Source organism: Zalophus californianus, chromosome 15, assembly GCF_009762305.2.
Source record: "Zalophus californianus isolate mZalCal1 chromosome 15, mZalCal1.pri.v2, whole genome shotgun sequence".
NCBI lineage: Eukaryota > Metazoa > Chordata > Mammalia > Carnivora > Otariidae > Zalophus > Zalophus californianus.
The window spans coordinates 50,066,995-50,093,724 of NC_045609.1; the positions used below are offsets into that span (position 1 = coordinate 50,066,995).

General features: G+C 40.5%; 2 protein-coding genes across 7 annotated transcripts in view; one reads left to right on the plus strand and one right to left on the minus strand.

The window, feature by feature from the left end:
- The window catches only part of ZNF485 (zinc finger protein 485), a 121,512-nt gene that overhangs the window by 27,069 nt on the left and 67,713 nt on the right, over nt 1-26,730 (minus strand).
- The window catches only part of ZNF239 (zinc finger protein 239), a 64,063-nt gene that overhangs the window by 2,901 nt on the left and 34,432 nt on the right, over nt 1-26,730 (plus strand). For 2 of the 6 annotated variants that reach the window (XM_035724216.1, XM_027589492.2), the window contains exons 3-4: nt 3,938-4,064; nt 13,785-15,620. In XM_035724216.1, coding sequence (XP_035580109.1) covers nt 14,046-15,269 — 1,224 coding nt within the window. In that variant the 5' untranslated portion in view covers nt 3,938-4,064; nt 13,785-14,045 and the 3' untranslated portion in view covers nt 15,270-15,620. Of the gene's footprint in view, nt 1-3,937; nt 4,065-13,784; nt 15,621-26,730 lie in introns of those variants that run through there. The other 4 variants (XR_004819644.1, XR_004819643.1, XM_035724217.1 and 1 more) reach the window with 2 other exon arrangements.

Below are 26,730 nucleotides of genomic sequence, written 5' to 3' on the forward strand. Positions count from 1 at the left end.
GAATTTATAAATATCATTTAGATTCCTAGTCAGTTGAGCTAGTTGCTGGGGATTTAAAGATTAGCGGAACATGGCCCCTATCCTTTAGAATCTGGTAGCTAATTTGAAAGACAGATTTTATAGCTTTGGTAGAGAGATGGGAAAAATACTATGAGATCTTGGAGGAGGAAACATTTAACTTATCTTCATGCTTCAGAAAGACAGTTGTTGATTGTCCTGAAACTAGAAGGAGTTGCAAAATGGATGTGAGAAATACAAGTCAAGGCAGAAGCAGCATGTAAAGGGCTATTCTAGACTACAGCATGGCATCTGGTTGACTGCAGGTAATCCGCTGTGATGACAGATCTTGTCCACCTCCTGACTTCAGCATTAGTTTCCTGCCTCTAAGTAAATTGTTGCATCCGGCGAGGATGGGCTCTAAAAAGGAAGTGGAAAGCCACATGATATATGTAGTTTTAAAAAAGTTTGAAATTTGTCAGGTGGGAACAGGAAACTACTAGTCCCATGACCTTCCCCTTTGGTTGGCCTTCAGGATACTGAGTCCACCTTGGGTATAACTTAGCTCCAGTGATGGGGGGCGGGGAACACGACTGTTCATTATTCAGATTCGTTCATTCCCAGCTTTGTCTTTAGCCGAACCACTATTTTCTTTCCCTTTTCCTTTGTCACACTGATTTCTTTCATTTTAGCCCACTGTCCTACCATTTCTTATCCAGCAATCTTCAATCTACTGCAGAGTTAGTAGTCCATCAATGTATCATTTCAAAAAGAAAAAAATATATATATATATATATATGTGTATGTGCCCTTTCCATTCTTGGCATGGAATTCTCCCCACTACTTTGTGAGATCTTAAAAAATTAATGATTCTGTCTTTCAGTCTGTGGATAAAGACTTGGTAAGGAGTTGTTGTGATCTAGGTATGAAATGAGTGCCTTACACAGGACAGTGGCAGTGAAAATAAAGAAGAGGTAATACTATGGTGGGAGATTTGGGAGATGAGTTGACAAGATCTGAAGTGGTTTGAATATTACTGAGATTGGGTAGAAGTCTTAGACCATCCAGATGACTGAGTGGAAAAATGGATCAGAAATGAAAGGGAAAAAAGATAATTGATGGACTTGAATTTCAGAAGGAAGAAAAGGATTGGAGCTAGAATGCATCAGGAGAGGTTAGCCTTGGACAGAAAGAAACCTTGTTCTCTGAGGCTGAGGAGAAAGTCTGATTCAGAGGAGTGGCTAATTCTACTGCTCGATGTACCCCAGGCACTGTTGTCCTAGTGGGTGTATATATGGGTCCCTGAGGCAGCAACCTTCACTTCTACCCCTTCTCTGTCCCACCTTTGCGCAGGGACTTGCAGGTTTGTTTGTTTGTTTTTTTAACATTTATTTTAGAGGGGGAGAGAGAGAGCGCATGGGGCGGGTAGGGGCAGAGGAAGAGAGAGAATCCTCAAGCAGACTCCCCACTGAGCATGGAGCCCAACACGGGGCTCAATCCCAGGACCCTGAGAGCATGACCTGAGCCGAAATCAAGAGTTGGATGCTTAACCAACAGCCACCCAGGTGCCACTGGACTTGCAGGCTTCTTGAGCCCAATCTCATCTCTTTCACCTCAGACACAGTGGAGACCCATGACCTTGAGAGGAGAGCTTGGGAGGAAACTGCCACCTTCCCTCATCATTACCTTCTCCACTGGTGATAAGGAGGGTAGTCCTGTCACTCCTACAAACAGCCTGGTTTTCTTCAGTTTCCTGAGGAGCGTGTGGGTAGTGCCCCTTCAGCTTCAGGCCTGAGGTGTTGGAGTTCTGAAGGTTATCAGGTACTTCCCTGGCCCAGAGTTGAGCTGCTTCGTTGGCTTCACTTGGTTCTTAGTCATTTTGTGTGTATTCTGCCATTCTGCTTTTCAGGGTATGGCCCAAAGGCTGGTGCCAGTCCACAGGCTGCTGCTTGTTACCAGTCTCCAAAGACATAAGGAGAGAAACTAAGACTGTTTAAAAATGTTATGTCTGTCAAATCTAATATTTTTTAAATGGCATTGGTATTTTATACATCTGGGTTTTTATTTCTAGTAACTCTTCTTTATTGTATTTTGTAAAAATACCTGACAAAAGTGTCACATATTAGAAACTTTTTAAAATAAACTTGTCCTTCACCAGAGGTAGTTTGAGAAGTGTTGCTCCATCAACAGAACCCTGGAAGGAACCAGAGTCACTGTGAAGTTAACTAAATAAACGCCTGGATTCCTATTAGATGCCAGGCATTGCTTGAGGCCTTGGGGATGCAAGGATCAAATATCTCTCTGTTCTTAAGGAATATATATCATAGTGGGGAGAGACAGTTAAATAAGAAAGCAAATGAATAAATAAGAAAATGGGATAAGACATAAGTAGTACAAAGAAATTAAACAAGAAGTGGTAGTTTCTGGGTGCCACTGTGGATTAGACAGTCAAGGAAATGCTTCTCTAAGGAGTAGCGATTTGGCTGAGACCTGAATGGTAAGGAACCAGACGTATGAAGATGTGGGAAAAGAACGTTCTCAGCAGAGGGGACAGCCAGTGCAAAGGCCCTAAGTTGGGATAGGTTTGATGTGGGATAGGTGACCTGCAAGGTCACTGGGGCTGAGTGTGACACAGAGTGATTCAGGATGAGGTTGGAGAAATGACAGGACCCCAGTCTATAAAACCTTACAGGCCAAGATGAGGGATCTAGATTTTACTTGATGTCCATTGCAAAGCCTTTGGAGGGTTTCATGCCTGATGTGGTATATGTTTTAAAAGATCACCCTGGCTACTCTGTAGAAAATTCATTGTGTTAGAGAGCAAGTGTGGAAGCAGAGAGACAAATTGGGAGGTTGGCACAGTTGGGACTACATGATGGCTGGGGCTTATAACCATAACTGTGCAAGATGGAGAGAAGTGGGTAGATTCTGATACATTTTAGAGGTAGGACTTGGTGATGGATAAAATGTGAGGGAGAGAGGAGAGAATCAAAATGACTTCTAAGACTGGCTTCAGCAGTTGGGTAGGTTGTGTGGCCATTTACTATAAGTGGGGACCCCTAGGGAAGAGCAGATATTGATGGAGATTGTTGGGAGCAAGAGTTCCCTTGGGGCCTATTAAATTTCAAGTGCCTCCTAGACATCTAAGTGCAGATGTTAGGTAGAGATTTGGAGCCTGCAGGTGAGGAGAAACAGGGCTGGATGTAAATATTTGGGAATACCTAAGGAGAGTATCATGGTTTGTTTATGTGTGCTATTTTCTTTTTTCCAGGAATGTTCAACTACTTAGTTTAGAACAAGAAAGAACATATGATTGATAGGACTAGGGAAGACTTGATCAGAAGTATACTTTGGGAGGAAAAAAAGAGGAAGAGTTGAGGGTGGTGATCTTGATAAAGCAGGTGTGATGGAAGAGGAAGAGCAAAAAGATCAGGAAGATGTTTTTAAGGAGTACAATATTAAGAGATTAATATTTCAAAAGCAGAGTGGTCCACATAGTGAAATGGCCCTGGTCATGGTTTTTGAGTGTGAAGAAATGAGACAGAGATGATGAGCACTATAAAGAAATTAAGAAATGTGAGGTTAGAGCATTCAGCAAATTGTTCTCTTGAGTGTTGAGGTTGTCAGAATAATGGTAGAAATGGGGTGGAAAGGACAACTCAGTAATGACCATGAAATGACAGTGACAAAGAAAGATTCAGTAACTGGACAGCTTGAGCTTGAATGAGTTGTGGGCAGGAGGGGAAGGATTTGGATAGAAGTAGCCAAGTAGATGAGAAAGGAAAGCTGTTCCAACAAAACTTGACTTAGATGACTCAGCCCCCTGAGCTGTACTCTTCTGTCCCCTTCTCACTTTGTCCAATGCTACCAGCCCCACAGTCCTTCCAGGGCATTTGTGCAAACAGTTGTCAGTTGAGGAGGAATTTGCTTAATGTTTTAGGAACTGGTAACATTCAAGGATGTCTCTGGGGGCTTCACTGAGGAGGAGCGGGGCTGCCGGGACCCCGCTCAGAGGAAGCTACACCGAGCTGTGATGCTGGAGAACAACAGCCAGTTGGTCTCCGTAGGTAAGAACACGAGCCTGGACACCTGCCCACTGGACTCTTTGTTTCTTCAATTTTAAATAGTAATGAGGCCCCAGGGATTGTGGTTTAGGAATCAAAAGTTTCCTTTTGGCACAAAAGATGTTTCTGATTATTTTAAGCAGCCAAAGAATTTGGCTTGTTAAGAATTGAAGAATGTAGCTTTACTGAGTCGTCTTAGAAACCATATCCCTTATAAAACCATCTCTTGGGACTGATTTTGCTTTCTGCACAGTTACCCGATCTCTCTGTTACCCAGAAGTACTCTCTCAGAGCAGGGTGAAGATCATTATATAAGGGCGAATGAACTCCAAAGAAATCAGCTAGGCACCATGGCAAATTACAAGCTCAGGCTAATACATGGAAGAGGAGTCCCTTTTGAAATATTCTGAGTTCTCTCTGAAGTTCTCCGGTCTGTGGAGAAAGCCAGGGCATCAAAAGGATACTTTGCACATACTGATATACCTTTGTCTCTTCACTTATTCCCCCTCTTCCTTTTCAGATGGTTGTGGTCTTTCCCATACACACTGACCTTCTTATTGGTACTCTTATCTTTTCCCACATTTTCCCCACATTGGCCTTGTACCATCTTTGCTTGGACCTTATTTTCATTAAATATCCCCACCCTACAGTATCTAGTTTCCATTGCTTCTTTTCTTCCCATTCAGGGATTCATCCGTCTCCCCTTCTGAATATCAGACAATACTTGTGATGAGACAAAATTTCATACCATAGAGAAAGATACGAGTATAATTGACACAGTTTTTCTCAAAAACATTTTGACTGCTTGAATCAAAGAGCATTAAACATTTTTGATGTAATAATTCATTTTTAGGTATCTATTATAAGGAAATAATTAGTAACTTCAACTGAAAATTGTGGAAAAAGATAAGTCATTATAGAATTATTTAAAATAGTGAAAAAAATTACTCACCAAATGTATCACAGGTGTTGGTTATACAAATTATAGTGGAATATACCAGAGAAAAATGTGTACCCATTACAAAAATATAATGATATGGGGCACCTGGATGGCTCAGTCAGTTGGGCATATGCCTTTGGTTCAGGTCATTATCCCAGAGTCCTGGGATCGAGCCCCGCATCAGTCTCCCTGCTCAGCGGGGAGCCTGCTTCTCCCTCTGCTTGTGCTATCTTTCTCTTGTCAAACAAATAAATAAAATCTTTAAAAAAATTAATGAGAAAGAATTTTTAATTAGATATAAGATACATATCTACCTACTAGATTAAACCATGTGAAATTGCCATTTTGTAGTAAAAATGGACATTGTACAAAAACCACCGAAAAGAAGTAGCCTGTAATGGTGACTTTCAGGGCTTTTTCCTGCCTCTGTACACATGGTTCTCTCATAACTGTGGCTCTCGAACCATTGTTTTTAGCTACACCTGGGAGGTAAGACAAGCACCACAGAATGAATTGGTCCCTGTAAGTAGTCAGAGTCCCATGTTTCCATTTTCTTTATGTAAACCTAATGCCTGTGCTCTTTGTACCAGAATTGTTCACCTAGAGGTCACTATTAAACTTTTGTCCCTTTCAGAGCTTTTCCTTTTTTAATTTTTCTTCAAGATTTACTAATACCAATTCTTCTGATGGCTTTGATAGTGTTCACCTTAACCTTCAAACTTTTTGACATGTATGAAGTCATTGTTTTCTTTTTTCTTTTTTTTTTTAAAAAGATTTTATTTGTTAGAGAGAGAGGGCGAGAGAGAACGAGCAAGGGTACAAGCAGGGGGAGCTGCAGGCAGAGGGAGAAGCAGGCTCCCCACTGAGCAAGGAGCCCGATGCGGGACTCCATCCCAGGGCACTGGGATCATGACCCGAGCCAAAGGCAGATGCCCAACCAACTGAGCCACCCAGGCATCCCTGAAGTCATTGTTTTCTTATTTCCTCTGGCCTTTCTCCTGTTCCTTTTCTCTGCATGTTCAGTGGCTTCTCTGTCTTTCCTCTAACTTTGGAAATCTTAAAAGGCCCTTTGCCTTTAGATCACCATCTATCAATGTTTCTCCACTTTTTTTTTGTTATCTCCCCCTTGGTGTCAGTAGTACCCCTGTTGAGAATGTACACTGTATCTGTACACTTGTCTGCCTCCCTCGAAGAGCTGGCACACACATAAATGGCCTCAACTATCCTTTCTACTGTGATAACTCTAATGTCTTTATCTCCTATCCTCATATGAAACTCTATTCCCATGTACTTTCTTGGTTATGGGCTATCTACCCTTGAATATCCAGTGTCACTTCACATTCAGTGTACTGAGAATTTCTAAGTTATTTTCCTTTTTAACTTCTCATATTCCCACTTTTGTCAGTATTAACATTCTACCAGCCCCATAGGTTAGAAATAAGCCATTATTAAGTTTGTCCCTCGCCATCCCCAGCATCTGTAATCCTCTTACCAATTCTTTTTTGACTTTAAGTTCTTTTAAATTTATTAACACTTAAGTCCCACAGATAGCACTCTAAAATAGGTCCACTTCATGCTAATAATGGTAACACTAAAGACAGATCGTTGACATCATTCTTCAGGCTCACGGTAGATGTTGCGAGTAGACTTACCTCCCCTAATATATCATTTATCTTGTCACTCTTTGCATAAAAACCTAGAATTACCTTTAGTAGCTGGTTTAGAGCCTCAAAACTCCCTGCCTGGTTTTCTCTGGAAACTTTGATGGTTATCATGCTCTGGTTCCTGACTAATTTTGTCCTTTAAGATTTTATTTGAAGTCTAGTGTGAAACCTTTGACCATTCCTTCTCAAAGCTTTGTTTGTATCTCACAGTCTCATCAGACCTGATTGGGTATTTTTTTTTTTTTTGGTATGCTTTTATATTAACCATTGGATCTGCAAGTCTGATTTATTTTCCTTGTTTCCAGCCAAGTTTCTGGAGGAAAAACAATGTATTTTAATACTTCCTGTGCTGGGAATACATAGTCAAGATTTAAAATTTGACTACCATGGAGATTAGCAAAGAAGAAATGTGTCTTACAGTCTTGGTAAAAGAGGCATTAAGTAAACACAATATATTATTATAAATTGCTAAGTCCTGTGAAGGATAAAATAATGTGCCCTGAGAGAATGAAGGCATGGGATGGGACAAGAGTGATAATGTATGTATTGTTGAAAGTTTCAGGGAGGGGCGCCTGGGTGGCTCAGTTGGTTAAGCAACTGCCTTCGGCTCAGGTCATGATCCTGGAGTCCCAGGATCGAGTCCCACATCAGGCTCCCTTCTCAGCAGGGAATCTGCTTCTCCCTCTGACCCTCCCCCCCGCTCATGCTCTCTCTCTCTCATTCTCTCTCCCAAATAAATAAAACCTTTAAAAAAAAAAAAAAAAGAAAGTTTCAGGGAAAGCCTCTGACATGACATTTCAACTGAGATCTGAAGGCTTAATAGGCATGAAACAGGTGACTGGTTAGGTTAAGAATATTCCAAGCAGAGAGAATAGTACAAAGGAAAATCTGGAATCTGGAAGGAGCGTGGTGAGAATACAGGGAGCACCTGGGAAAAACAGAGGCGGGAGACATGGTGGGAAGGGCCTAGCTCATCTGTGGCATTGAAGGCACTGGTAAAAAGTGTGAATTCATGCTAAGTTTAGTGGGAAGCCCGTGGACAACAGGGTGATATGATCCGATTTACCCACTATCAGTGGGATTGCTGGGTAGAAAGTGGTTTGCAGTGGGGCAAAAATGAAGTAGGATATGTGCTTCCGGTTTCGAGCTTGGAGCTAGGTTTTCATTTTTGTTTTTTTTAAGATTTTATTTATTTGACAGAGACACAGCGAGAGAGGGAACACAAGCAGGGGGAGTGGGAGAGGGAGAAGCAGGCTTCCCATGGAGCAGGGAGCCCGATGCGGGGCTTGATCCCTGAGCCATCCAGGTGCCCCTAGGTTTTCATTTTTAATTGACAAAAAATTGAACATGGTTGTCCAACATTTTATAATGCAAGTAAGATATAAAAATTTAAAAGAATCAACACAGAAGTATTGTGAAATGATATCACTAATAATAGTTTGTGTATCCTTTTTTTATGTACTCCATACATAGGTGTGTATATTACAAATATGTGTTAAAATTTTATGAGATTATACTGTGTGTATTTTTCAACTGGCAGTCTTATGCAGTATGTCTTAGAGATCTCTGTTATGACATAAATACTCCCTGTTAAAAGGATCCCTTTTCTCATTACATCAGCATTTTCTTCTAATATTAAATACTCATTCTTTATTTTAAATATTTTTAAAAAACGAGTATCACAAGGTTTCATAACTATTTATAAAACCTACGATTGGGGTGCCTGGGTGGCTCGGTCGTTAAGTGTCTGCCTTCGGCTCAGGTCATGATCTCAGGGTCCTGGGATCAAGCCCCACGTCGGGCTCCCTGCTCAGCCAGGAGCCTGCTTCTTCCTCTCCCTCTGCCCCTCCCCTGCTTGTGCTGTCCTTCTCTCTCAAATAGATAAATAAAATCTTAAAAAAAAAAAAAAACTACCATTAATACAGTGTCTCCCCCACTGATTTTCATAGACCTGCCATTTTTGCAGTCATTCCCAAGCATTGTACAGCAAGGATGTTGAGGCAGTATCCTTCGACCATTTAATAACTTAGGCCCAGCACATGACTTAACTGTTCCAAACTGCACTGTTTTTCTTTTTCCTTTTTCTTTTTGCCATTACTTTTAAACTCTGTGAACAAAATAATACATTAACCTAGGTAAAGCAAGTTATATCAAAAGTCTTATTACAAAAGCCAGTCTCCCTTCTCTGCTGCTCTTTATGCCACAGGGTAGCTTCTTATAGTCACTTGGTTTTAATCCTTTCCGCTGTTCCTTATTGTATTTGCCTTCATATTTCCAAATAATACATTTATGCAGCTACTCATTTTTTTTTTAAGATTTTGAGAGAGAGAGAGAGAGTGAGCACAAGCGGGGGGGAGGGGCAGGGGGAGAAGCAGACTCCCGGATGAGCACAGAGCCTGACACGGGGGCTTGATCCCAGGATCCTGAGATCATGACCTGAGCTGAAGTCAAATGCTTAACCAACTGAGCCACCCAGGTGCCCCGCTACTTAAATTTTTTTTAAAGAAACAAATATATTCACATTGGTTTAAGAAAAAAAAAAGGCATAAAAAGGTACACAGTGTTACTTGTCAGTTATACCTAAATAAAGCTGGAAAAAAATGTACAATGAAAATTTTGAACATTCTGAGAAAAGGTAGAAAATAAATTATGCGCAAGCAGCAAAGAAAACAAAGTTCCCAAATGTACTAAATGTTTTTAAATTATTAAAGGTATACTACAAAAAGAAAAAGGTGCACAGTATAAGCCTTTCATCATGTCCCTAACTCCTCTCTAGCAGGTTATGGTCATTTGCTGTCACAAGTCATCTGCAGTGAGTAAATCTTGTGCAATATCATTTCACAACTCTGCCTGGAAATCTGAAAAATAAAACCCCCAAGCTGGAATGCTGAGTGCATACATTTATGATTTTGATAGATAATTGTCAAAATGTCCTTCTTGGGGGGTGATACGAATTTACACTCACAAGCAGTGTGGCTTCAGGCTTTGGGTTTTTGCCAGGGTAACAGGTGGAAAATGGTATCTCAGTCCAGTTTGAGCTTATTATAATATACTACTGTTTTTCAGTTGATCAATATTTTATACTCTGTATTGACTTTTCTACATCATAGATGAGGATTTAGACCTTTTACATTAATTCCCCCAACATGCGCATCCTCCCAAGATTTTTATGTCAGGGTCACATCAGTGATTAATGCTTACATTGCTTTGACCTTGTAACTCTTGTTCCCTGCAGGGTCAAGTAGTGTACTATGATTATAGTTCTTTTTTTCTTTCCTAAAGCTAATTCTTGCTTTTTAAAATATATTTTATTTGGAGTGATTTTCATCCCATACTGTTTTATAGCATTTGGGTTAATTTGGTTATTTATTATTGTTTTATGTAGCAGCAATTGATTCAGCTTCATTGTTTTATTGACTTCTTTGCTCACTGCTATTTCTAGTATCATGTATCATCTTTTTCACACTTTCTCTACAAAATTGGAAGATATTGCTCAATTATCTTTAGGTATCCAGTATTGCTCATTGTTAGTTCAGTGTCAATATAACTCTCATTTATTTGCACACAACCTGCCATTTGTGTCTGAATGCTTTTAGCATTTTCTGGAATTTTTTTTTTCCTTGAAATCCAGAGGTTTCCCACGCAAAGCATTCAGTGAGCCTTGAATTGTGAATTCTAAGAAACATTTTTATCTATTACTGCTTTGATCATTTCTCTCCCTTCATTTTGTCTTCACTAGATTCATGGAACTCCTACAATATGGGCTTTTACTTTTATCTTTCCATCTGTCTGTCCTTTTTATTCCACATTCTAGGAGGACCCCCCTTCCAACTTAACCGTGTATTAATTTTGCTGCTCGACCCCTCAGTCTTCCAACTTAACTGTGTGTTAATTTGCTACCCGACCCATCTAGATTGCAGACCTTAAGATCAGCCTCCCTGACAGTAGCTATGACATGACACAAGTTACTTAACTTCTTCATCCTTGGGTTTCCTCATGTGTAGATGTCCTAGGAGTTCTTCTTACATGAGATTGTCCAAATAGTACCTGAGTGCTTCAAATGGGCATGGTAGGTCTTAGGTCTTAAAATTGTCATCTTTTTCGATCCTTGTATTAATTTAAAAGAATTCTGATTATTTTTCTTAGCAGTGTGTTCATATTTTATTATTAGATTATGTTGTTTTTCTAGATGTGATACCTTTTCAGATTTCTCTGGAATTTTAATTAGGTACCATTTAAATTCTATTTCTTCTGTTTGTTAATTCTTTAGTTTATGCCAATCTTCATTTATGTTCGTTTTCTACCTTATTTTGGTCTGCTTATGTTTTTATTGTCTCATATTTTTTTTCAAAAGTCTTATGTTCACAGTATGATACTGGAGTATACATCCTCAGCTGATGCTTGACCCTCTTTGGTGCATGCATGCTGTCCTTTAGAGGAGGCTTCTGCTGATTGGGCTTGAGGTGGCTGTAAGAATCCACATGGGGGGTGCTTCTACAACCACCTTTTTGATGTTGCCTTTTCAGTCCAGTAAGTTACCTGGGACATCCCCTGCTTCTCAATCTCCAGCTCTAAGGTATCTCCCTTGTCAGAAATCCCACTTCAGGGGTTACCTTGAGCCTTTATCCTGGGCAGATGTGGAGTCACTTGCTTCTTTTTGTACTTTATCAACCCTGTCATTGTGCAGGTTCAGTATTACCTCACCTTGTGCTGTTCTCTCCAGCCCAGATAATACCATTAGGAGTCTTTCTTTGGCATTTTTTTTTTTTTTGAGATTTTTATTTATTTATTTGACAGAGAGAGAGACAGCGAGAGAGGGAACACAAGCAGGGGGAGTGGTAGAGGGAGAAGCAGGCCTCCCTCCGAGCAGAGAGCCCGATGTGGGGCTCGATCCCAGGACCCTGGGGTCATGACCCGAGCCAAAGGCAGACGCTTAACAACTGAGCCACCCAAGCGCCCCTTCTTTGGCATTTCTTTTGGCCATTTATTTTGTTCTTGAGGCTTATGTGGGGCCACTACCCTTAGCCACCCAGTATTTCAGTTTTTCTAGGGAAGAAGGTGTTTGGGAGAGTGGTGCTGCTAATGGCAACAACTGGTCCAGCCATTAGAAATGCCTAACGTGAGGGGCACCTGGCTGGCTCATCTGGAAGAGTATGTGACTCTTGATCTTGGGGTCATGAGTTTGAGTCCCACATTGGGTGAGAGATTACTTGAATGAATGAATGAATGAATGAATGAATAGGAAAGGAAGGGAGGGAGAAAGAAAGGTCTAATGTGAATTAATAAACCTGTTTCCAAGATCAACCTCTCTTACTTTATAATTGTTGGTTCTGAGTTTGGAATTTGAATTTCTAGGACTTGTTGAGATCTCTTACTCTTTTGGAAGCCTTCTGTATGTGATTTGAGCTGTGTGTTTGGGGTTTTTTTTCTAGTATCTCCATCATTTCTCATCCATCCGCTCTTTATCTAGGAGTTCCTCAACATTATATCCTGCTGATTGCAAACTTTCTATTTTTCCAAGACTATTGTGGACTTCTTTTGTCATCTCAGTGTAATATTAAGATATTCACTCTAATTTTATGACTGATGTACATACTAGTAAGTCTAAAATCTGCATTCCTAGCACAGTTCTCTCTCGGAGTTCTAGACCCGTATTACTGAACAGTTCAAGAATGTTCCACCAGCACCACAAATTAACCAAGTCAAAGTTTGTGTTTATTGGTCCCCTCTTCCCAACCCCAGCCTGTCTTACCATTTACACCCTCATACCTGGTCACTCAAGCAAGGAATGTGAAGATCATGCTGGGTGCCTCCTTCCACATTTAGTCAGTCATCACATGATTTAGAATGAATCTCTCCCTTTCTCTTCTTAACCATTTTTATCACTTTGCTTCTGATTTGCTGCAGCAGTTGTTGCTCTACCTAAAGTCTTGCTTATTTCTGAAGGTGTTTATAATCATAAAGTCAGGCATTTCACTCTCCACTGAATTCCTTAAACTTTAAATCCCTGAGGGTTGTAGCCCTAACTCCTTAGTAGTATGCACCAAACCCTTTGTGTGGGCTCCTGCATTCTTCTCCAGGGCACATTCTTTACCACTGTCACCTGTTTTATATCCTCCACAAGAAGTTGCATATAGTTTTCCTGAGCGTGCCATATTTCTCTACATTTTCACTTTTTTTTCTCTCCCTTACATTTGTTCCCAGAATTCTTCCCCAAGATTTGGGTCAAATGTCCCTACTCTGTGCTCCCACGACTCGTGCATGCATCTGTTGTTGCATTTAGAGCTTTACCACAGTTGATATGGTTTTTTTCTTCCAGTAGGCTCTAGCTTGCTTAGCAAAAGAATTTCTATTTTCTTCTTTGTATCCTCAGCTCCTATTAAAGTGGGTTACCAATTAGATACAAATTTAATTAAAGTAAAATGAAGTAAACAAATAAAATGTTATTTGTGACAAGGACATGGGATTCATAGCCTCTGCAGGGTAGGGAAAGAACACTTTTATTGGCTATGTTTAAAAGCCAAGGGGCGCCTGGGTGGCTCAGATGGTTAAGCATTTGCCTTTGGCTCAGGTCATGATCCCAGGGTCCTGGGATCGAGTCCTGCAGCGGGCTCCCTGCTCAGAGGGGGGCCTGCTTCTTCCTCTCCCTCTGCTGCTCCCCCCACTTGTGCTCTTTCACTCTGTCAAATAAATAAATAAAATCTTTTAAAAAAAAGCCAAGACAAGATTTTGTGTACAAGCTGTTTTATACAGCTAAACTTTCTCTTTCTGATATTAACCCAAAGGACATGACTATAAGGACAAGACTGAACTTTTTCCTAGTTACTAAATCTTCAGGCATTAGGCAATCCAGTTCTAATACCTTGAAATCTGGGATGCTTGGGTGGCTCAGTTGGTTAAGCGTCTGCCTTCGGCTCAGGTCATGATCCCAGGGTACTGGGATCGAGTCCCGCATCGGGCTCCCTGCTCAGTAGGGAGCCTGCTTCTCCTTCTGCCTCTGCCCCTCCCCCTGCTTGTGCTCTCTCTCTGATGAATAAATAAAATCTTTAAAAAAATAAAATAAAATTTTGAAATCTACTCTTTGTGTGTTCTTATCACTGAATTCTCTTTGTTCCCTAGGAGACTTGAAAGAAAATTCTATGGAGAATCTTCAAGAGAAAGGACTTAGCGATCTATTACATAGGGGCTTTTCTGCTGGCTAATTTTAAAGATATGGCCAGTACAATAACAGAGTCAGGATTATATTGTGAATCTTCCAGGAGACATGTACAGGAATCCTGAACTAGATTTTTCCCCTTATCAGAAGTAGGGAGAAGCATCTTCTATATTTCCAGAAACAAGAGCAATGTGGTAACTCTTCAAAGTGATGATTACAAAAACATGGCAAATGAAGAATATTTGTCTTTGAAAGTCCCAAGCCAAATGGCCACACAGGACTCCTCAGTGACATTCTGTAAAAATGAGCCCCAGGAGCCTCAGAAAAGCAAAAGTCTATCTGTAACTGAAGAAAGCACTCAGAGAAAAGTCTTGCAGGGAAAAAGTCCTCCCATGGACCATTGTTCAGAGAACCTTCAAATTAAACTTACGTCTAACGTAACAGAACTGGTCTCACCATTGGTCAGTGGTGAAGCAAATTGCCAAAATGGCCAAATGAAAGAGTCTTTGGATCTCTTTGACTGTACCTGCAAAGACATTTGTGGTTGGAAATCACAAGTGGTCAGTCGTAGCCATCGGAGAGCTCATACAGAGGAGAAACCCTGTAACCATTACAACCTTGGGAAGAGATGTAACAACAGCTCAGATGGTCATCCATGTGAGAAAATCCACACTGCAGAGCAATTACACAGATGTAGTCACTGTGGTAAGGACTTCAGTGAGCACTCAGAACTACTACTTCATCAAAGACACCACACAGAAGAAAAGCCCTACAAATGTGAGCAGTGTGGGAAAGGCTTCACAAGGAGCTCCAGTCTCCTCATCCATCGAGCAGTCCACACGGATGAGAAACCCTATAAGTGTGACAAGTGTGGGAAGGGCTTCACTCGGAGTTCGAGTCTGCTCATTCATCATGCAGTCCATACAGGCGAGAAGCCTTATAAATGTGACAAGTGTGGAAAGGGCTTTAGTCAGAGCTCCAAACTGCATATCCACCAGCGAGTGCACACTGGCGAGAAGCCCTATGAGTGTGGGGAGTGTGGTATGAGTTTCAGTCAGCGCTCCAACCTGCACATCCACCAGCGAGTCCACACTGGAGAGAGGCCCTACAAGTGTGGGGAGTGTGGGAAGGGCTTCAGTCAGAGTTCGAACCTTCACATTCACCGCTGCATACACACAGGCGAGAAGCCTTTCCAGTGCTACGAGTGTGGGAAGGGCTTCAGCCAGAGCTCTGATCTCCGCATCCATCTCAGAGTCCACACTGGAGAGAAGCCCTATCACTGCGGCAAGTGTGGGAAGGGATTTACCCAGAGCTCAAAACTCCTCATCCATCAGAGAGTGCATACTGGAGAGAAGCCCTATGAGTGCAGCAAGTGTGGGAAGGGCTTCAGCCAGAGCTCCAACCTCCACATCCACCAGCGGGTTCATAGGAAAGATCCCATTAAATAAGGTCTTCAGTCATATGCTCATACTGTAAAGACTTAAAATATTTTTAACATCATTCTTTTATAGTCTCAGGAGAGAGATAGTAAAAGTTACTCATTTATGTTCCCTCACTGAAAATCATACATTCATTTAAAGTATTTAAGTACCAAGCTCTTTGTTATGCTATACAACAAACTGACTTCTGGTTCCTCCTATGGGTACAGTGAAATGTCTGTACTTTGTAGTTCAGCCAATGTTATCAGAACTACATGTCCTACCCAGCTTTTTTTAAGTGCAAGAACTTTATATTTGTGTAAGCAGAACATGTTTCCCTTTGTTCATATTCTCTGAGAAATTGTAACTCTGGTTTCTCTTCCAATCTTGTGCCTTGTGTTTTTCATATTTCCTTCCAGCCCTGATTAGCCTCTCTAAACTATGATTGCACATGTTAGTTTTAGATCAGGGGAGTGGCTGGAGATATTATGGGCATGAAATCTGTTGTGTTTTTGCAAAATATACAAGTCTGTGGCCACAAAACAAGAAGGTGGAGAAAACCTACTTGTGTGGTATACCCCATACATTATAGGATGTTGAACCCCCCCCCTCCACTTCTCCCCTCAAGAAAGCTGCTCAGGAACATAAATAGTTCTTTTTCCTGGGTATAGCTGGTCTGTTGAAGTTTTTCCAGATTTCACCACTTCAGATGACCCCCTGCTGCCAAACTAAAGCCAAGTAGGGTACATACCATGTTGAAACATAGCAAATGAAGTTGAAATATATTTAAGTATATTTAATTCCTCAATATCTCATTAATTTTTTTCAGCACTCATGTTCTATACTATATAAAACAAAGAAGTCAGGAGAGAAAGTTTCTAATATTTTTCTCTTTGGGCTTATCTCTTGTTTTAATATGTGATGTACTCCCAAAAGCCACTTGTATTCACAGCATCCCCAGCCTAAATCTTTAGGCCTCACTATAGACCTATAACTTCTTTATAAAATTATTTTTATATTTGGTTGAAAGTACTTTGTATAAAAATAGCTACACAAAAACATTTTAAAACATATTTGGAGAGTATGTTTGGTATGATCAGGCCTAAAATATGCACTGTGTCACATATCATTCACTTGGGGTGTGAAGCTAGGACACCTCACCAAGTTAGACATTCATCCCCTAGAAGTTAATACAAGAAACTCAAGCAACAGTTGAGAGTAGAAAAGTGATTGCATACATAACTAAATTGGAATTTACTGTTCAATGAGGAGCTCCTGATAGTAGCCCTCATTTTCTGATAGTTAATGATTCCACAAGCATTTCTTAGGAGGCTACCCAGTGTTCAATATTCCAGTTTTCCACCAATAACTAGTATCCATATATGAAAAATGGTAGGGAAAATATGGATGCCTTATTTATTAGCTTAGGAAGGTGGGGTTGTAACTGATATATCCTGACAACGTAACCTGAAGCAGTTACCTGGACATAGATAACAGGGAAATTGTCCATTAATTTTGCGGAAAAAGCTAAGTTCTATTAAGGAATGAAGGAGAGAGATTTAAAGACATTTGCCTTTCTTTGAGAGTTCCAGAATATTTGACTCCATCCCTGGGCAAGCATTCCATATGGAATGATTAGGGTGGTGACTGAGCATCTGCCCTTTAGCATTCCATAATATCCTTCAGTTATTTGGATACCCTAAGGCAGTATCACAAATGATGTGATTCTGTTTCACCATCTCTAGAGTAATGAATGCCTCATAATTCCTCCTACCCACATAGATCATACCTGAGTATCTGTTTTGGATTCGACTTTTTCATCACATATGTCTTCTAATTTCCTGATGTATAGGATCTCACTGGGATTTGGAGCCAAATAAGTTCACAAGAACCCACGTGTGATGAAGCTGGGGGAAGGTTTGAAGTTCAGATCTCAGGTGATTATAAAACAGCCTGTTTTTCCAAATTTCCTTTTATGCATAACTTACAATATCAATGTTTTTATTTTTTTTAAAGATTTTATTTATTTATTTGAGAGAGAGAGAGAATGAGAGATAGAAAGCACGAGAGAGAAGAGGGTCAGAGGGAGAAGCAGACTCCCTGCTGAGCAGGGAGCCCGATGCGGGACTCGATCCCAGGACTCCAGGATCATGACCTGAGCCAAAGGCAGTCGCTCAACCAAATGAGCCACCCAGGCGCCCACTATCAATGTTTTTAACTATATTTAGCTTTTACTGTTTTCTTTTAAGCATCACCTTCCTTAATACAATTGAAATATGATCAGAGTCCTTGTGAAGCATTACACGGATTATGGGAAGGAAGTTTGTGGAAAAGAGAAACTTTTCCACAAACTTGAAAATGCAGGGGGAATGGGCGGAGCAAGATGGCGGAGGAGTAGGAGACCTGGATTTTGTCTGGTCTCAGGAATTCAGCTGAATAGGGATCAAACCATTCTGGACACCTACGAACTCAACAGGAGATCGAAGATAAGAATAGTAACAACACTCTGAACAGAAAAGCGACGACTTTCTGGAAGGTAGGACGTGCGGAGAAATGAATCCGAGGTGATATTCAGGAGGACAGAAGGCGGGGGAGGGGGCCTCCGTCGGCCGCTTCTGGCAAGTGATAGAGACGCAGAGCACAAAATCGGAACTTTTAGAAGTCGGCTCCGCTAAGGGACATCGCTCCAGTGGCTAAGCGGGGGGTGGAACCCTTGCGGGACAGTGTGGTCTCAGGACCCTCGGGGTCACAGAAAGACCGGGGGTGCCTGAGTGCGGCAGAGATCCCAGGTATCAGGGCAGGGAAGCTGGCTGCAGAGACGGAGCCGAGGCGCGGGCTCTCAGCTCGGGGTGGCCATAAACTGTGATCCGCGGCCCAGTAAGGCCACTGCTCCTCCAGCGGGGACCCAACAAGCAGCAGATCCGGGGAGACTCCCCTTCCTCCCCGGGGAGGAGCGGCGCGGAAGCGCACCGCAGGGATCTGCTGGGTTTGGAGACTCCACACGGGGTCGGGTGCCAGAGATAGAAATGCTCGGTCACAGGCCGGGTGAGCACGGAGTGCAGCCAGAGACCGGGGAGACGGGAGTGACTGCTTTTCTCTGGGAGCACACTGAGGAGCAGGGCCCTGAGTTCTCAGCTCCTCCAGGCAGAGATTGGGAGGCCACCATTTTCACCCTGGTCCTACAAAGCTGTACCGAGAGCTTGCAGGGAACAAAAGCTCCTGAGAGCAAACCGGAGCAGCTTGCTTAGTCCAGACTCACAAGGGTGGGGCAATTCCGCCTCCGGCAAAGACATTTGGGAACCACGGCAACAGGCCCCTCCCGCAGAAGATCAGCACAACAGCCAGCAAGCCAAGACCAAGTTTACCGATCAAGAAGAACGGGAGAACTCCAGCGCTAGGGGAATACTGCACATAGAATTCATGGCTTTTTTACCATGATTCATTAGTTTTTCAAAATTAATTTTTTAACTTTTTTTTGAATTTTTCTTTTTCCCTTTTTCAACCAACATCTTATCAATCCCTTTTTAAAAAAAAACATTTTTTATTTTTCATTTTTAGAGTCATATTTTTATCCCTTCATAGTAGTTACCCTTATTTTTGGCATATATATATAAGTTGTTCTCTCTTTAAAATTTTGAGATACAATTTCTTCTAAAAGATCAAAATATACCCTAAATCACTAGTGTATGGCTTTGTTCTAGTCTCCTGCCTGATCACATTCTCTCCCTTTTTTTTTTCTTTTTTCTTTTTCTTTTTAAATCTTCTTTCTTTTTAAAAACAACTTCTTATCAATTCCTTTTATAAAATCTTTTATAATTTTCATCTTTACAATCATCTTCCATCCCTTCATTGTATCAACCCTTATTTTGTACATATATAAGTCTTTCTTCCTTTAAAATTTTAGCAGGCACTTTCTTCTAACAGACCAAAATATGCCCAAAAGCTAGTGTGTGGCACTGATCTATGCACTAGCCTGATCATATTTGATCATACTCTGTTTTTTTTTTGTTTTGTTCTGTTTTTGTTTGTTTTTATCTTTTTCTTTTTCCTTTTTTTTTTTTCTCTTCTTTCTTTCCCTTTCTTGTCCCCTGGTTTCAGGTCTTTTCTGATTGGTATAGAGTATATTTGCTGGAGACGTTGTTAACCTGTTAGCATTCTGTTCTCTCATTCATCTTTTCTCCTCTGGACAAAATGACAAGACGAAAAAAATCACTTCAGCAAAAAGAACAAGAGGTAGTACCGTCTGCCAGGGACCTACTCAATACTGACATTAGTACAATGTCGGACCTAGAGTTCAGAATCATGACTTTAAAAGATACTAGCTGGGCTTGAAAAAAGTGTGCAACTTATTAGAGAAACGTTTTCTGGAGAAATAAAAGAACTAAAAGCTAACCAAGTCGAAATCAGAAAGGCTATTAATGAGGTGCAATCAAAAATGGGGGCACTAACTGCTAGGATAAATGAGGCAGAAGAGAGAATCAGCGATATAGAAGACCAAATGATGGAAAATAAAGAGGCTGAGAAAAAGAGAGAGAAACAACTACAGGATCACGAGGGCAGAATTCGAGATATAAGCAATACGGTAAGACGAAACAACAGTAGAATAATTGGGATCCCAGAAGAAGAAAGAGAGAGAGGGACAGAAGGTAAATTGGGGCAAATTATAGCAGAGAACTTCCCTAATGTGGGGAAGGAAACAGGCATCAAAATCCAGGAGGCACAGAGAACCCCTCTCAAAATCAATAAAAATAGGTCAACACCCTGAAATCTAAGAGGAAAACTTACGAGTCTCAGAAACAAAGAGAAAATCCTGAAAGCAGCTCGGGAGAAGAGATATGTAACCTACAATGGTAGAAAAATTACATTGGCAACAGACCTATCCACAGAGACCTGGCAGGCCAGAAAGGACTGGCATGATATCTTCAGAGCACTAAACGAGAAAAATATGCAGCCAAGAATACTATATCCAGCTAGGCTGTCATTGAAATTAGAAGGAGAGATAAAAAGCTTCCAGGACAAACAAAAACTAAAGAAATTTGCAAACACAAAACCAGCCCTACAAGAAATATTGAAAGAGGTCCTCTAAGCAAAAAGAGAGCCTAAAAGCAGCATAGATCAGAAAGGAACACAGACAATATATGTAACAGTCACCTTACAGGCAATACAATGGCACTAAATTCATACCTTTCGATAGTTACCCTGAATGTAAATGGGCTAAATGCCCCAATCAAAAGACACAGCCTATCAGATTGGATTAAAAAACAAGACCCATCAATATGCTGTCTGCAATAGACCCATTTTAGACCCAAAGACACCCCCACATTGAAAGTGAGGGGGTGGGAAACCATTTACCATGCTAATGGACACCAAAAGAAAGCTGGGGTGGCAATCCTTCTATCAGACAAATTAGATTTTAAAACAAAGACTGTAAGAAGAGATGAAGAAGGACACTATATCCTACTTAAAGGGTCTATCCAACAAGAAGATCTAACAATTGTAAATATCTATGCCCCTAACGTGGGAGCAGCCAATTATATAAGGCAATTAATAACAAAAGCAAAGAAACACATTGACAACAATACAATAATAGTGGGGGACTTTAACACCCCCCTAACTGAAATGGACAGATCATCTAAGCAAAAGATCAACAAGGAAATAAAGACTTTAAATGAAACACTGGACCAAATGGACTTTACAGACATATTCAGAACATTCCATCCCAAAGCAACAGAATACACATTCTTCTCTAGTGCCCATGGAACATTCTCCAGAATTGATCACATCCTAGGTCACAAATCAGGTCTCAACCAGTACCAAAAGATTGGGATCATTCCCTGCATATTTTCAGACCACAATGCTTTGAAACTAGAACTCAGTCACAAGAGGAAAGTTGGAAAGAACTCAAATCCATGGAGGCTAAAGAGCATCCTACTAAAGAATGAATGGGTCAACGAGGAAATTAAAGAAGAATTAAAAAAATGCATGGAAACCAATGAAAATGAAAACACAACTGTTCAAAATCTTTGGGATACAGCAAAGGCAGTCCTGAGAGGAAAGTATATAGCAATACAAGCCTTTCTCAAGAAACAAGAAATGTCTCAAATACACAACCGGGTATACCCATACACCTAAAGGAGTGGAGAAAGAACAACAAATAAAAGCTAAACCCAGCAGGAGAAGAGAAATAATAAAGATCAGAGCAGAAATCAATGAAATAGAAACCAAAAGAACAGAACAGATCAACGAAACTAGGAGCTGGTTCTTTGAAAGAATTAACAAGATTGATAAACCCCTGGCCAGACTTAAAAAGAAAAGAGAAATGACCCAAATCAACAACATCATGAATGAAAGAGGAGAGATCACAACCAACACCAAAGAAATACAATTATAAGACCAAATTATGAGCAACTCTATGCCAGCAAATTAGATAACCTGGAAGAAATGGGTGCATTCCTAGAGATGTATCAACTACCAAAATTGAACCAGGAAGAAATAGAAAACCTGAACAGACCTATAACCACTAAGGAAATTGAAGCAGTCATCAAAAATCTCCCAACAAACAAAAGCCCAGGGCCAGATGGCTTCCCAGGGGAATTCTATCAGACACTTGAAGAAGAATTAATACCTATTCTCCTGAAACTGTTCCAAAAAATAGAAATGGAAAGAAAACTTCCAAACTCATTTTATGAGGCCACCATTACCTTGATCCCAAAACCAGACAAAGACCCCATCAAAAAGGAGAATTACAGACCAATATCCCTGATGAACATGGATGCAAAAATTCTCACCAAAATACTAGCCAATAGGATCCAACAGTACATTAAAAGGATTATTCACCATGACCAAGTGGGATTTATCCCTGGGCTGCAAGGCTGGTTCAACATCCGCAAATCAATCAACGTGATACAATACATTAACAAAAGAAAGAACAAGAATCATATGATCCTCTCAATAGATGCAGAAAAAGCATTTGACAAAGTACAGGATCCTTTCTTGATCAAAACTCTTCAGAGTATAGGGATAGAGGGTACATACCTCAATATCATAAAAGCCATCTATGAAAAACCTACAGCGAATATCATTCTCAATGGGGAAAAGCTGAGAGCTTTTCCCCTAAGGTCAGGAATGCGGCAGGGATGTCCACTCTCACCACTGCTATTCAACACAGTATTAGAAGTCCTAGCCACAGCAATCAGACAACAAAAAGAAATCAAAGGCATCCAAATCAGCAAGAAGGAAGTCAAACTCTCACTCTTTGCAGATGATATGATACTGTATGTGGAAAACCCAAAAGACTCCACCCCAAAACTGCTAGAACTCATACAGGAATTCAGTCAAGTAGCAGGATATAAAATCAATGCACAGAAATCAGTGGCATTCCTATACACCAACAACAAGAGAGAAGAGAGAGAAATCAAGGAGTCAATCCCATTTACAATTGCACCCAAAACCATAAGATACCTAGGAATAAATTTAACCAAAGAGGCAAAGGATCTGTACTCAGAAAACTATAAAATACTCATGAAAGAAATTGAGAAAGACACAAAGAAATGGAAAAACGGTCCATGCTCATGGATTGGAGAACAAACATCGTGAAGATGTCAGTGCTACCTAGAGCAATCTACACATTCAATGCAATCCCCATCAAAATACCATCCATTTTTTTCAAAGAAATGGAACAAAGAATCCTAAAATTTATATGGAACCAGAAGAGACCCCGAATAGCCAGAGGAATATTGAAAAAGAAAAGCAAAGCTGGTGGCATCACAATTCCGGACTTCCAGCTCTATTACAAAGCTGTAATCATCAAGACAGTATGGTACTGGCACAAAAACAGACACATAGATCAATGGAACAGAATCGAGAGCCCAGAAATGGACCCTCAACTCTATGGTCAACTTATCTTTGACAAAGCAGGAAAGAATGTCCGATGGAAAAAAGACAGTCTCTTCAACAAATGGTGTTGGGAAAATTGGACAGCCACATGCAGAAGAATGAAACTGGACCATTTCCTTACAAAATAGACTCCAAATGGTTGAAAGACCTAAACGTGAGACAGGAGTCCATCAAAATCCTAAAGGAGAACACAGGCAGCAACCTCTTGGACCTCAGCCGCAGCAACTTCTTCCTAGAAACATCGCCAAAGGCAAGGGAAGCAAGGGCAAAAATGAACTACTGGGATTTCATCAAGATAAAAAGCTTTTGCACAGCAAAAGAAACAGTCCACAAAACCAAAAGACAACCGACAGAATGGGAGAAAATATTTGCAAATGACATATCAGATAAAGGGCTAGTATCCAAAATCTATAAAGAACTTATCAAACTCAACACCCAAAGAACAAATAATCCAATCAAGAAATGGGCAGAAGACATGAACAGACATTTTTCCAAAGAAGACATCCAAATGGCCAACAGACACATGAAAAAGTGCTCAACATCGCTCGGCATCAGGGAAATCCAAATCAAAACCTCAATGAGATACCACCTCACACCCGTCAGAATGGCTAAAATTAACAAGTCAGGAAATGACAGATGTTGATGGGGATGTGGAGAAAGGGGAACCCTCCTACACTTTGGTGGGAATGCAAGCTGATGCAACCACTCTGGAAAACAGTATGGAAGTTCCTCAAACAGTTGAAAATAGAGCTACCATAATCCAGCAATTGCACTACTGGGTATTTACCACAAAGATACAAATGTAGGGATCCGAAGGGGTACGTGCACCCCAATGTTTATAGCAGCAATGTCCACAATAGCCAAACTGTGGAAAGAGCCAAGATGTCCATCGACAGATGAATGGATAAAGAAGTGGTATATATACACAATGGAATATTATGGAGCCATCAAAAGGAATGAGATCTTGCCATTTGCAACGACGTGGATGGAACTGGAGGGTGTTATGCTGAATGAAATAAGTCAATCAGAGAAAGACATGTATCATATGACCTCACTGATATGAGGAATTCTTAATCTCAGTTAACAAACTGAGGGTTGCTGGAGTGGTGGGGGGGTGGGAGAGATGGGGTGGCTGGGTGATAGACATTGGGGAGGGTATGTGCTATGGTGAGCGCTGTGAATTGTGCAAGACTGATGAATCACGGATCTGTACCTCTGAAACAAATAATGCAATATATGTTAAGAAAAAAAAGAAGATAGCAGGAGGGGAAGAATGAAGGGGAGTAAGTCGGAGGGGGAGACGAACCATGAGAGACGATGGACTCTGAAAAACAAACTGAGGGTTCTAGAGGGGAGGGGGGTGGGGGGATGGGTTAGCCTGGTGATGGGTATTAAAGAGGGCACGTTCTGCATGGAGCACTGGGTGTTATGCACAAACAATGAATCATGGAACACTACATCAAAAACTAATGATGTAATGTATGGTGATTAACATAACAATACAAAAATATTTTAAAAAAGAAAGAAAAAATGCAGGGGGAACAACGGGATATATCACATTTCATCAGATACTAAGAGACCATTGTGAAAAAGAAAGCACTTTACTTAATATACCCAATTTCAGAAATGTGAAAATTTTTTTAAAAAGATGTTTTAGGATTGTTGAAAAAAAATTTTTCAGAGTTCAAGGGTCTTGATACTTTACAAGTACTTGATTTGAACAAAGACCTTTGGATATCCTCAGTATTCATCAATTATACCCAACTGATAATTCTGTCCCTAATTTAGCAAAAGATATAGTTCACAGATTATTTGTTGACTACTTGAGACTTTACAATTCTTAAAATTCATATCTATTCAGTGAGTGCTATTTCCTTTCTATATGAACTGTTTAATATCTTAAAATCAAAATACTAATGAATATATTTAATTCTTTTTTTTTAAGATTTTATTTTTAGTAATCTTTATACTCAGTGTGGGGCTCGAACTCAGAACCCTGGAATCAAAAGTTGCATGCTCTACTAACTGAGCCAGCTAGACAGCCCTAATCTTTTAATTCTTCCTACCATCTGCCCTAGCCAGAGTTAGGGGAGAGAAAGAAATATGGAAGCTCCTATGCCTTTCTCTTTGTACGTCATTGATAAGAAAGGGTAATAACTGGTCATGGGGTGCAACACTGAACCCTAGATAATGAAAGCAGAGTTCAAAGCAAGATGCTCTAAGTAGTTGTGAGAGTAAAACTGCCACTGGATTGGTACCTGAGAGCAGGTGAGAACAACAAGTAGGTTCAAGAGGTAGATCTGGGAAAAGCTAATACATAGGAGCATGTGGTAATTGATCAGCAAGGGCTACAGAAATCATGTCAGTGTTTGGTCAGCTAAGCAAAATGACTAGCAGAGAAAGGACTAGAAAATGTGCTTTTTGTTAAATATCTCTCCGGACAGCATTAAAATGCTAAAAAAAAATTTACATTTTTAAAACCACAGTAATAGAATAGGAAAAAGACCACAACAAACGAGGAATCTCAACAAAAATTTGAAAGATGAAGGAGGATGGCTATTGTATCAGAGCAGAAGCAGGTGACATTTATGGTAGGTAAGGACAAAAAGGAGCCAGTTTGGCTCCAGGCTCAGAAATGCTTAATACTGTAGAAGACAGGAATGAGACATGAAGGGAAAGCAGTGAAATTAATGGCCTGTTGTATATGGAACATTCACTTAATCCCATACACACATGCCCTGCTCCCCAACCCCTGTGCACTTGCCAACCAGAGATTTACCCTTCAGCAAGAGATGGGAAGTTTCTTCTCTGCAGAAATTGAATGACTCCAAGGGAGAGACCTCTACTTCTGCCATTTGAGAATCCAACAGTAAAGCAGTTGTCTTCTAGCTCCAAAGTTTCAAAGTGCATGAAATATAAACTGAAAGTCAAGGGATACCTGGCTGGCTCAGCTGGTAGAGCATGCAACTCTCCATCTCGGGGTTGTGAGTTCAAGCCCCAGGTTGGGCATGGAGCCTACTTTAAAAAAAAAAAAACTAGTAAAATTGAAATAAATATAGGCAAGTTTTCAAGTATAGATATTTCAATACTTAAATGATAATAAAAATAGAAAACAAGTAAGAATATATAATACTATTGGGGTGCCTGGCTCAGTCTATTAAGCATCTGCCTTCAGCTGGGGTCATGATCCCAGGGTCCTGGGATCCAGCCCCTTGTCAGGCTCCCTGCTTATAGGGAGCCTGCTTCTCCCTTTCTTCTCCATTCCTGCTCTCTCTTACTCTCTCTCTCTCAAATAAATAAATAAAATCTTTAATTTAAAAAAGTACATAATACTGTCAACTAACTTGATTAAATGACATTTATAGACCACCACCCAACAACAGCATAAAATGCATTATTTTCCAGTGTACATATTATGGGCTATAAAACAAGTTTCAAATGATTTAAAAGAACGGAAACTATACAAAGATGTTCTATGACCAGAACAGAATTAAATTAGAAATCACTAACAGGAAGATATCTGAAGAATCCCCAAATATTTGGAAAATAAATCACCTTCCTAAATAAGCCCTGAATTAAAGAGGAGGTAAAAAGG